The sequence below is a fragment of the Mastigoproctus giganteus genome, chromosome 9, assembly GCF_048544385.1.
Source record: "Mastigoproctus giganteus isolate SK-2022 chromosome 9, ASM4854438v1, whole genome shotgun sequence".
Lineage (NCBI taxonomy): Eukaryota > Metazoa > Arthropoda > Arachnida > Uropygi > Thelyphonidae > Mastigoproctus > Mastigoproctus giganteus.
The window spans coordinates 158,262,689-158,275,324 of NC_143583.1; the positions used below are offsets into that span (position 1 = coordinate 158,262,689).

Consider the following 12,636-nt stretch of genomic DNA (forward strand, 5'->3'; position numbering starts at 1 on the left):
TTTATATCTTTTTTATAATTAATTTCTACATAATACTCTTATACCAAATTAGCATTAGCAGTGGCAAATGATGTATGAAAATGAGCTAATAGTAGTAGTAGTAATGAAAGCATGTGATGAAAGAAAGCAAATGTATGAGCGTATGCTGTATCACCAAAAAAAAAAAAAAAAAAATTGCATATCCATTCCGTCTAAAATTTTGTACAGTTCCTCCTTAAATTTATTTAAGTTATCAACTTCCACAATGACAGATGGAAGGTTGTTCCAGCAATTAACAACACACTGGCTAAAGGCAAATTTCTGCACGTCTATTCTATAACTGTCTCCCCAATTTGAATTTATGACCCCCTCAGGTTTGGAATCTGAGCAAGCAGAAGAATCCCATCAGAACTGAGCCTGCTCAACTCATTCAAGGCCTTATATACCTCAATCAGATCATTTCACAGGTGCCTAGTCTCCAGCCACTGTAATTTGCAGAACTTAAGCCTTTCTTGGTAAAAGGACCCTTCCTTCCCTTCACCAATCTTTTTGGCCTTCTCTGTGCACGCTCAAGCAACTCTACATCCTTCCTAAAATGAGGCCTCCAGACTTGTACACAGTACTCAAGATGGTGGCCTGGCCATTGCCTTATACAAAGGGATAATCACCTTCTTTTCCCTACTACCAAAAATTCTTATATATCATTGACAATACTCCATGACCCTGCTCTGGCAGCCTGTCTGCATTTCTCAGAAAACTTCATATCTGACTGCACAATTACTCCCAGATCTTTTTCATTTTCTACCACCCTAAGTGTAATACCACACAGTTGGTACATTTCTCTAGGGTCATTTCTGCCCATATGCAGTACTTTGCATTTGTCAATGTTAAACTTCAGTTGCCACTTCTCAACTCATCTGCCCAAATTTTCTAGATCCTGTATTACAGTAGCACACTGCCATTACTGTCATTAACAACCCTGCCAACCTTTGTATCATCTGCAAACTTCGACATTAAGCCTGATATACTTTCATCAATACCATTGATAAATATACAAAACAGCAGAGGGCCCAGCACCAAACCCTGGGAGACTCCACTAATAACTTTAGTCCACGGAGAGCAGCATCCACTGATTACCATTCTCTGTCTTCTCCCACTCAACCACTCTTTTATCCATTGTAGCAACTCACCCTTAATCCTATACTGCTCCAATTGTAGTAGTCTTCCATGTGCAACAGTGTCAAAAGCTTTCCTGAAATCCAGGTAAATGATATCAAAATTATTTTTTGCATTCAGTTCCTTTGTAATCACATCATAGTATCCAATAAAATAAGTCAGACAAGACTTTCCTTTAACAAATCCATGCTCTATCTCAGTTATTACTGTAGGCTTGTCTAGATGATCCTGCAATACATCTTTAACCAGTGACTCTATTATTTTTCCCAGAACGGAAGTTAAACTAACTGATCTGTAATTATTTATGTCACCCTTAGATCCCCCTTTGTGAATTGGGGATACATTTACACATCTCCAGTCCATGGGGACTTTCCCTGAGTCCAAGGATGCTCTCATAATTATGGCTAAGGGTTTTCTTACTTCCCTTACCGCTTCCTTTAATATAACTGGATTGATCCCATCCACCCCAGGTGCCTTTCTTATGTTTAACTTCAACAGTTTCTCCTCCACTTTGCTCTCAGTTATTACAAAATCATTAAGCATCCTGTTACAGTTTGATAAATTTCTGGCATTTTCCTCCCTTAATAACTCCTCATGTGTGAATGTAGATGCAAAATACTCATTCGAATTATCAGCTATCTGATCAAGATCATCAACAATCGAACCATCAATATCAGGTGGACCAGTCTTATTCATACCTTTCCTTCTAGAGTTTATATAAGTAAAGAAGTTCTTGTTGTTTTTCGTAGTATCCTTTGCCAAAGATTTCTTGTAACCTGCCTTCACTTGCTTAATCTCCGTTGTGACTTGATTACAGATGGCCCCATAGCCGAGTTGTCTGGAGCAGGAGTGCAGTAGCATATGATCTGAGTATACCGGGGGTTCAAGTCCCTGACTGCTAAATACGGTCGATCTGCCAACCCGCACTGGACCAGTGTGGCAGATTATGGTCCATTTCCCGCAGCATGAATTGTTGAGGAGGCTTCCATCCTGCAGTGGGTTGATAATGGCTGCAGTTTTACAGATTGGCTTATATCTGCCATAGGCACCTCTGTAGCCAGGTGGGCAGGAGTAGCAGTGTGTAGCACACGCTTCTTGATTAGACCGGGGTTTGAGGCCATGACCACCAAATATGGAGGATGCGGAAAGGATCAGGGAATGACCATCGCATATCCCCGGAGTAATATGGCCTTAGTTGCTAATGCTCCTAAAAAAAAAAACAAAATAACAAATATCTGCCATAGGTTCTATGTCGCCTGATGATATAAATGGATGCTATGCATATTTCGTCTCTGCCACAAGTCTAATGCCGACCGGGCTAGCCGGGTGGGTAAAGTGCCTTCCTGGCAACCCAAAGGTCGCGTTCGAAAGAAATTCGAATCCAGCCTTGGGCTTGGATCAGGGTACTGCAAAAACCTTGGGAGGTGCATTATGGCCACAGAAGCCGATGCGGCAACAACTAACAAAAAAAAAAAAAAAAACAAGTCTCATTAGTTCATCTGACATCCATTTAGACCTAAACCTTGAACAATATTTCTTGATCGCTATGAAAAGCGTAGTAGCTTTCACGATTAGTTCCTTGAATGCTTCCCACTTAGAATTTGCTGTTGGTTTGTTAGTTTGTTTGTTATTTGGTTTTTAGGAGCATCAGCAACTAAGGCCATATTGCTTGTGATATGTGGTGGTCATTCCCTGACCTTTCCGCATCCTCCGTATTTGGTGGTGATGGGCTCGAACCCCAGTCTAATCAAGAATCATGTGCTACACACTGCTGCTCCTTCCCACCTGGCTACTGAGGCACCTTTTGCTGTTGTAACATCATCGGTTGGTTCCACTGTACAGAATTTAAAAACTGTCTGAGATCACTGTAGTCACCTTTATGGAAGCAAAAAACCCTTTCCTTTAACCTTGATGGTAATTACATCTTTAAATAAATCCCACAGTACACTGTGGTCACTGCCACCTAGTGGTTCCTTTATCTGCAAATTCTTAATGCACGAATAATTACTGCTGATAATCAGATCAAGATTATCTTAAAAAAAAAAAAAAAACCTCTCTGGATGCCTCTGAAATCTGCTGCTGCTGCAGAAAACAATCATCCAGTAAATCCACAAAAGTGTTGCTAGTGTGCAAGTGATCAACTGAAAGTTCCAGTCAATATCTGGGAAGTTAAAATCCCCATTATAACACAGTCCGGTTTACTGGTTCATTCTGTTTCTCTGTTCAGTTGTTCGTTGTAGATGTTATAGACATAATTACTCTAATGTGTCATTAGGTCTATAACGTAGCTTGTTATAGGCCTAACCAATAGTTTGGCTAGTTGGATAGGTGAAATGGGAGGTCTCTGTTTTTTTTTGTTTTTTTTTTGGCTGATGCTGTATAAGCTTGCTTTTGTGCATCATTGGCACTGCTTATGCTAATTTGGTATATATGAGTATTAATTAGAAATTGAAATATGAAGACACTTCCCCTTGCAGATAAGGATTTCTGACTGACAAAATATTAAAGGCTAGAAAATACGTTGATTAGAGATGCCGAAAATGGTTTACAAGTCAGAGATGACGATTTTATCTCTTACTTTACAGTTTGGCAGTTTCATGTACTGCCTAAAATATCAAAAGAAGGAGGTCATTAGGTTTAATTCCATGAACTCAGCTAAGGTTTTTAATTAACGATAATTATAGTTTTAAATTGTGTTTTATTCTCTGTTGTGTACTAAAAAATAAAAAACTGGTTAACCGATTTTGGTTATACTCTGTTTGGATGCCCTAATCTTGACTGGACATGTGGGTCTCCTGTATATGTTTAGTCAGAAAAAAGTGTATTAAAATGGCTTGACCCTGTACATTACAATGCTCTGTGAATTGCATTAAGGGCTTTTCATACTTTGTAGTTCAGGGTCTTTTATATGAAAGCACGTGAACGTCTGTTTCATATTTGTTGGCATGTTCTGATATTAAACTATGCAGCTAAAAGCAGAAGCTTCCCATATAATTCCATATGACAATACTTGTTCACACCAAAATGGGATAATTTTTATCAAAATAAACCGTGTGGCATTAGGTTATGAAGCTTAAATGCATGTTGGAGACTAAATATGAATAGCAGAGTTACAGATGTTCACCAACACTGTTGCATCAAATATCCTTGGTATTTGATGCAGCAGTATTTGATACACATAGATAACTATTTTCAAAAATGGGAAAAGAATGAATTTCCAAATTTCAATGTTAAGCAAATCATGCAGTTCACTCTTGATTTTCTATTTTCACTGCTATATATGCAGACTGTTCAAAGACAGACATTAAAATTGGTGCAGATGTAGTTCTACCAATCATTACAATGTCTCATCAGCTACCTTTGGAGTGCAGCACTTAAGTTGCAGAATTGTATGATGCCCTGATGGCTTTAGAGAATGTAAAACAATTTTTATATCCCAAAACCATTATCTATACTGATTGCTTAAGCTTTATCTGCTCTTCAGAGTAAACTTCCTTTCGGTCATTCTTTACTACAACAAAAATCAAATAAAGTTAGTTCAGCTTCATAAACAGAGGAAAAAATAATCTTCTGTTGGACACCTAGTCATACTGGAATCAGATGAACAAATAAGCAGATTTTTCTTATTTGTTCCAAGAATGTTAGTCTCATACCATTGCTCATTATCTCTATATTCTCTTTATTAGGCTCAGCTGGACAGGTATTTCGAACGAACGGAGGGGTGAAGTGGAAGTTTTTTTTTTTTTTTTGGCTGATGCTGCATAAGCTTGCTTTCTTGCATCATATGCCTCTACTAATGCTAATGCTATATGAACATCAGTTTTTTCCTTGTAATTATTAATTTTCTCCATTGTATTTTCTGATATTTCAGTAAAATGTGCAAGTGGTTGAAATATAAAAATGAACTTTAAATGTTTTTGCTATTAGGGGCTACAAGGGATGACAGGAAATACAGGACTTAAAGGGCTTCCTGGAGAAGGCATACAAGGTCAGAAAGGGCAAAAGGTAATATTTCAGATTTCTAGTAACTTTAAATCAATGTTATTGGAGATTTCTCAAACTGTGATTGAATGGTGCTCAGTGTGCTGCCTTTCTACATTCCACTCTGTGTATCTGGCTTTATTAGATTGTAGCTTTAAAACTTTTTATTAACTCATTTATAAAGTATAACTTTTTTGGACCTTATTGTAATTACATTTTATTATTTACAATGTACTCCATTGGCTGAAACAGGGATGTGATCCTTGGATGTGAAAATAAAAAATAATTAAAAAAAAAAAACAAAAAAAAATATTTTCCTGCAATTAAATTCTTTGGTTTTTTTTTGAATTGCTTTGTAATTTTAAAAAAATATTTCCTAATATTAGATTCACTAATTTCAAAATTTTAATTAAAATTACAGGTAACCCTCGTATAACACAGTAGTTTGGTTCCTACAAAACCTCATGTAATGTGAAACCGTGTTATACAGGACAAAGAACCAGTACAAAAGAGGGGGGGGGGTTACATTTTTTATTACTATTGGAAACTTAATTTTTATAGTTGTAATAACTTAATATTTTAACTTTATTTTTATAGTAGTAGTAACTTAAATAGTAATAACTGAACAAATGTCTTACCTTACAAACTGTGATACTTATATGTGAGATAATGTACACTCGTTTAATTTTATTCTTCTTCATTGCTGCTAAGCACAATCTCTTCTGCAGCATCTAGATTTCATGTTCCTTCTGCTCTCTTTAAAAGTCATGAACTGCACTCTTCAAAGTCACGATTATTTTTGATGGTCTCAACCCAGGGATCTCTCAACAAAATACAGTGGACCCCCGCTTTAAATGATACGTGAAAATTGGAAGAATATTTTCCAGATAGCAAAATAAAAATAAATTTATGCTTACATACATAGCTTAATTAATATGTACTGTAATATGTACATGCTAATTGATATTTCTGTTCACTGACTTTTTTTCTTTTTTTGGTTGTAAAATTTAAAACAGTAAAAATGATAAGCAATTAATAACAAAGAACATGGCGCGCGCGCACACACACACACACACACACACACACACACACACACACACACACACACACACACACACACACACACACACACACAAGTTGCAACAAACACAATGCAGAGTAATGAGTTTCTAAAATTTTATTTATGTTTTTATATGATTGAATACTGTATGTCATGGAAAGAGAAACACATTTCACCATAATAACTTGAAAACCTGTACAATTCCAGCTATCCAGTACTATAGCAAATGCAAGAAGACAGAGTTTACTGCCCATTTGATTACATTAACAGAAAAGACCAATAAACCAGAAACTGCTAATTGTTTTTATTGTTTTATGGCAGTGACCTCCAGAAATGTGCTTTAGAAAAATAACAACTTGCAAGTCAACAGCGGGGATTCACAAAATGGAATGAAAACATTGAAAATTACATCTAACATAATAGCAGGGTTTTCCCAGCACAAAAGCTCAAAAATACAGTGTTATGTGAGATTTCCAGCAATTCTGAAACCTTGTTTTAGCGTAGAAGTACTGTGTTATGCGAGGATTGCCACAATTTATCAATTGTGTTAGAGTGAAACCGTTTTGTAGAAGTACTGTTATACGGGGGTTGCCTGTACACTAAAAATACCTTGTATATTCATTGTCATATACAGGCTAATCAGTAAAATGGTATGTTAACTTATTTCTGCAAAATATCTTCATGAGACATTAGAACTTAATAGCTACACATTAAAAAAAAAAATGTTCTGTAACCATTTTTATTAAATTTAATTATTATGATCAGAATTTACACATTTTCTGTAATTCAAAAGTATGATAGCTGTCTTTAAAAGTTACAGCTATCAGTTACAGGCTCTGCAAAAACGATGTGTTTACCTGTTATTTACATGATTGTTATTTTATATTGTACTTAATACGTAGTCATATAGTTATAGTTACGCTGGTTATTTTTTATTTTTAATTTAGATAAAGAGTTTTTGTGGATTTTACTTATGATAGGTAAAACCGTTATTTCGTTCCATTTCTGTAGCCATTGTTTTTGGATATAGTGGTAGGGAATTCAAATTTTTTAATTGAGGTAGCTAGGTAGCTCTAACGCATAATTATATAGTAATACGCTTCACTGTTTCTATTTAATAGTTTCTATTCAAATACTATTGATATTTAATTTATTGATTTTATTAATTTAAACTACCATGCCCCAAACTAGAGCAGCAAAGCAACGGGCACAAAGTGGCAGGAGTGCTGTGACTCGGGGGAGAACTGAGGGGGGCAATTCTCCAACGCATCACAGCCTAAAGAAATGTGCAACTTGTGAAATGTTTGCCGAACTCTCTGGAACGGAACATGATATTGCCATGGGGGATGTCTTTGTGTGTGCGCGATGCAAGGAGTGTATCGAAATCAGGCAACAACTCAGCGTTCTTATGGGCCTATATGAGAGCTTGAAGGACAGGGTGGATGCCCTCGAAGGAACTAAATTGAGGGGCCCATCAGGCTCTCAGCTGCCCACATCAACGCCAGAGCTTGCACTTGGTCATCACGCAACACAGCGGCAACCCCTAAGGCAGAATGCGCTGGTCCCACAGGAACTAGTTGTTGTTGGTGACTATTGTCAGGGAAACGGGGAACATCCTTTGTAAAAAGGATAGGTGGAACAGGACCAGGGTATGTCTGCCAGGGGCAAAGGTTGATGACGTTGTAGAGCGGATATCATCTTTCAAGGGCACAAAAGGTGATATAGTTGTACACGTTGGCACTAATGATATTAAGAGTAGGAGACCGGCAGAATTACTCAACAAGTACAGGTCACTGTTGAAAAAAAGCCGTGAAATAGGGTTGAATTTGAAAGTGTCTGCAATTCTGCCCAGACACGATAGGAGGGAGTATATGATGAGAGCCTTGTCGATCAATTCGGCCCTGGAAAGATTGTGCAAGGCTCAAGGGGTAGAATTTTTTTCAGCCTGGACTGTACTTCTTAATAGGAGAGATTGCTTCTACAGGGATGGGATACACTTAAATAGAAAGGGTGCAAGAATATTTGCTGATGCTATCGAGGCAGTGTTAGGTGGGTCGGAAAACTGCTAGTTTGGGGGGATACAAAGACTAATAGTTTAACAGTAACCGCAGGCAGAGGTGAAGGCGATTCTTGCACAACTTCTATTAGAATAAGAAGCGACCTGGAGCGAGGGGTGTTGGGGGTTTCAGGGACGGATGGCAGTCATCATGGAATAGTTGGGTATATGGGATGTGTTAGGGTAACCAGGAATAGGCATAGGAGCATGTATGCTTGCATGTATACCAATGCTAGAAGTATAGTAAATAAATTTGATGAATTTGAAGTGTTGGTCAAGACATCAAAGGCGGATATTGTTGGGATAGCAGAGACGTGGTGTCACAAAGATATAAGGAATGCAGAACTGGAATTTGGGGAGTACAATGTGTACAGAAAGGATAGACAGGACAGAAAGGGAGGGGGTGTTATGCTGTTAATTAAGAAAAACATAAAATCAAAGGAAGTGCACCCAGTTAATATAGATGAACAGTGCTCTGTTGAGTCAGTTTGGTGCGAGATAAGCACTGCGAAAGGAAAAATAAGGGTAGGAGTGTGTTATAGGCCTAATGACTTGAATGAGTACAATGAACAATTGTACAGAGAAATAGAGTGGGCCAGTAAATCTGAATGTCTTATAATGGGGGATTTTAACTTCCCAGATATTGACTGGAACTTGTGGGTTGGTCACTCACACACCAGTCAGACTTTTGTGGATTTATTGGATGATTGTTTTCTGCAACAGCATGTTCGAGAGGCAACCAGAGAAAGTAACACTCTTGATCTGGTTATCAGCAGTGATCATTCGTGTATTAAGAATTTGCAGATAAAGGAACCACTAGGTGGCAGTGATCACAGTGTGCTGAAGTGGGATTTACTCAAAGAGGTAACTACCGTCAGGGGTAAAGGAAAGGGTTTTTGCTTCCGTAAAGGGGAGTACAGTGGTCTCAGACAGTTTTTAAATTCTGTACAGTGGGATCAACTGACGATGTTACCAACAGTAAATTCTAAGTGGGAAGCATTCAAGGAATTAATCGTGGAAGCTACTAGACTTTATATACCGATTAAGAAATATCGTTCAAGGTTTAGGCCTAAATGGTTATCAAATGAACTAATGAGACTCGTGACAGAGAAGAAAAATGCATGGGATGCATATAAATTATCAGGTGACGCAGAAGCCTGTGGCAGATATAAGCTAGTCTGTAATCAGGTCACAAAGGAGGTTCGGCAGGCGAAGGCGGATTACGAGAAATCTTTGGCAAAGGATGCTAAGAAAAACAGCAAGGATTTCTTTACTTATATAAACTCTAAAAGGAAGGGGATGAATATGATTGGTCCACTTGACATCGATGGTTCGACTGTTGATGATCCTGCTCAGATAGCAAACAAACTGAATGAGTATTTTGCATCTACATTCACACGTGAGGAATTATTACAGTTTGAAAATGGAAGAAGGTTATCAAATTGTAGCAGTGTGCTTAATGATTTTGTAATAACTGAGAGCAAAGTGGAGGAGAAATTGTTGAAGTTAAACATAAGAAAGGCACCTGGGGTGGATGGGATCTATCCAGTTATTTTAAAGGAGGCGGCAAAGCAACTAAGCAAACCCTTAGCCATAATTATGAGAGCATCCTTGGACTCAGGGGAGGTTCCCACGGACTGGAGATGTGCAAATGTGTCCCCAATTCACAAAGGTGGATCGAAGGGTGACACGAGTAATTACAGACCAGTTAGTTTAACTTCTGTTCCGGGTAAAATAATGGAGTCACTGGTTAAAGATGCATTGCAGGATCATCTAGACAAGACTGCAGCAATAATTCAAACACAGCATGGGTTTGTTAAGGGAAAGTCTTGTCTGACAAATTTGATTGGTTATTATGATGTGGTCACAAAGGAACTGGATGCGAAAAATAATTTTGATATCATATACTTGGATTTCAGGAAAGCTTTTGACACTGTTGCGCATGGAAGACTACTGTACAAATTGGAGCAGAATGGTATTAAGGGTAAGTTGCTACAATGGATAAAAGGATGGTTAAGTGGGAGAAGACAGAGGGTGGTAATCAATGGGTGCTGCTCTTCATGGACTAATGTTATTAGTGGAGTCCCACAGGGTTCGGTGTTGGGTCCACTGTTGTTTTGTGTATTTATCAATGATATTGATGAAGGTATATCAGGCTTAATGTCGAAGTTTGCAGATGACACAAAGGTTGGCAGGGTTGTTAATGACAGTAATGGCAGTGTGCTACTGCAACAGGATCTTGATAATTTGGGCAGATGGGCTAAGAAGTGGCAACTGAAGTTCAACCTTGACAAATGCAAAGTACTGCATATGGGTAGAAGTAACCCCAGAGAAACGTACCAACTGTGTGGTACTACACTTAAGGTGGTAGAAAATGAAAAAGACCTGGGAGTAATTGTGCAGTCAGATATGAAGTTTTCTGAGCAATGCAGACAGGCTGCTAGGGCAGGTCATGGGGTTTTGTCAATGATATATAGGAATTTTGCTAGCAGGGAAAAGGAGGTGATTGTCCCTCTGTATAAGGCAATGGTCAGGCCACGCCTTGAGTACTGCGTACAGGTCTGGAGGCCTCATTTTAGGAAGGATGTAGATTTGCTTGAGCGTGTACAGAGAAGAGCAACACGATTGGTGAGGGGAATGAAGGGATTCTCTTACCAAGAGAGGCTTAAGTTCTGCAAATTGCAGTGGCTGGAGACTAGGCACCTGCGCGGTGATCTGATTGAGGTCTATAAGGCCTTGAATGGGTTGAGCACGCTGAATTCTGATGGGATCCTTCCACTTGTTCAGATTACGAACCTACGGGGACATAAGTTCAAATTAAGAAAGGACAGATGTAGAATAGATGTGCGGAAATTTGCCTTTAGCCAGCGGGTGGTTAATTGCTGGAACAAACTTCCATCTGTCGTTGTGGAAGTTGATAGGTTAAATAAATTTAAGGCGCCTCCGTAGCCAGGTGGGAAGGAGCAGCAGCGCGTAGCACACGCTTCTTGATTAGACCGGGGTTCGAGCCCGTCACCACCAAATACGGAGGATGCGGAAAGGTCAGGGAATGACCACCGCATATCCCGGAGCAATATGGCCTTAGTTGCTAATGCTCCTAAAAAGCAACTAACAAACAAAACAAACAAATAAATTTAAGGAGGAACTGGACAGGCATTTGGAGGGAATGGCGTGATGATTTTTTTTTTTTTTTTTTTTTGGCTGATGCTGCATAAGCTCCTACACTTGCTGTCTTGCATCATGTGCCACTACTACTACTACTACTACCATAGGTAGGTAGTGCATCTTTCAACTTGTTCTTCAGGCACTTAAAAGTATTTAAAACTCTCTTAAAAAAAAAAAAAATGTTTTTTTTTTCAGCTCCAGTTCTTTAAATTCTTATAGCAGGATTGGTCAACCAGTGTCCCCAGAGTCACATGGAGCTCTTTAGAGCTTTTGCTGTCTTACATATATTTGAATTTTCTAATTATAATATGCACTCAGATTTGCATGAGTCAAAATTCAAAATCAAACTGCATAATAAACATCTAAAAGTTTTTAAACAATTAAACAGAATAAATAGCATTCACTGTCTTTATAGATAATGGAGTGGAGAGGCAATTAGAATTATTATATTTGCTCCTCTTTTACACTGACATTACAATTACCATATATAACAATCTCCAGGCTTGGGGGATTGGAATCCACCATCCCTTTCCTTGAATTGAGGAGCCAGATAATTATGATATATTTGTTATATCGTACCTTCACAACACTCTTCTCAGGAGCTCAATTGTATCTTAGAATTAATTGTTTGAACATTGATTGTGCACTTATGGAGGTTGAAGGTTTTCTTAAAATATTTGTTATACCCTCTAACAGTGGAAATCATGTACAGTAAGAAAAAGAAATGCACTGATGAAAATAAAGACTTTCAACAGGAGTTGAGGCTAAATACTATTTGCGAAATTAATGATAAAGCAATTTATCCTTTCTTGCAAGCACTGTCTCCCAGTTCAAAATTACTCGAAAGATCTAACACTGTTTTTTAAAACTGAAAAATTTAAGAAACTAAATAGGTGCTCAGGGCTTAGTTTTGAACAAATTTTCCAATTACAAACTGTAATGGTAACTTTCTGTCATGGTGCGGCATATAGCCTTTGTAGAAAAGTTGTATTCTTAACGTCAGTTAATAAAAACATGCCATCTTCAAGTCGCACAGTGCCGAATCCCTGATCTGAAGAGTTACATTGGATTGGAAAGACTGCTTCAAGAGTATGAATATTTTAGCTTTGCTTTGGATAAATCATTCAATTTCAGTTATAAATATGCATTCATACTAGAGATTTGCAAATTTATTGGTGATGGATTTCCTGAATTCTGGAAATCCATCACCAATAAATCC

At 38.0% G+C, this 12,636-nt stretch overlaps 1 protein-coding gene across 1 annotated transcript in view; it reads left to right on the forward strand.

Annotated features, from left to right (window-relative positions):
- LOC150080841 (uncharacterized) overlaps nucleotides 1–12,636 on the forward strand; it is an 852,072-nt gene that overhangs the window by 257,488 nt on the left and 581,948 nt on the right. The window contains exon 9 of the mRNA XM_090381010.1: nucleotides 5,083–5,160. Coding sequence (XP_090237136.1) covers nucleotides 5,083–5,160 — 78 coding nt within the window. The remainder of the gene's footprint in view (nucleotides 1–5,082; nucleotides 5,161–12,636) is intronic.